The 277-nt window shown below is 64.3% G+C and overlaps 1 protein-coding gene across 1 annotated transcript in view; it reads left to right on the top strand.

Moving 5' to 3' along the window:
• DNPEP (aspartyl aminopeptidase) overlaps positions 1-277 on the top strand; it is a gene marked incomplete at both ends in the record, with an annotated part of 4060 nt that overhangs the window by 2414 nt on the left and 1369 nt on the right. Inside the window, one exon of the mRNA XM_010145469.1 lies at positions 1-18. This exon is cut by the window's left edge and continues 16 nt beyond it. Coding sequence (XP_010143771.1) covers positions 1-18 — 18 coding nt within the window. The remainder of the gene's footprint in view (positions 19-277) is intronic.

Below are 277 nucleotides of genomic sequence, written 5' to 3'. Positions count from 1 at the left end.
TGCTACTGCGCCCTACAGGTGAGCCGGAGGGGGAGAGGAGCCTGGAGGCTGCAGCATGGGCCCCATGCACCCTGGTTTGGCTGAGGGGGGCCATGGGGTTGCCCAAGGCTCTGGAGGGAGGCATGTTCCTGTGGTGTGGCTTGTTGGAGGATCTGGGGTTGGCTGGAGGCTTCCCACTTCGCTGGGTGCGTGGGTTTCCCAGCAGCTCCAGCAGGTGACTCCTGCTCTCACTGGGCAATGTGCGTGCCCACAGGTCCCTGCCTTGGTGTTTTGGGCT

Source organism: Buceros rhinoceros, unplaced genomic scaffold (assembly GCF_000710305.1).
Source record: "Buceros rhinoceros silvestris isolate BGI_N320 unplaced genomic scaffold, ASM71030v1 scaffold24831, whole genome shotgun sequence".
Taxonomy (NCBI): domain Eukaryota; kingdom Metazoa; phylum Chordata; class Aves; order Bucerotiformes; family Bucerotidae; genus Buceros; species Buceros rhinoceros.
The sequence above is the reverse complement of the archived record's forward strand: the minus strand, read 5'-3'. Positions and strand labels throughout refer to the sequence as shown.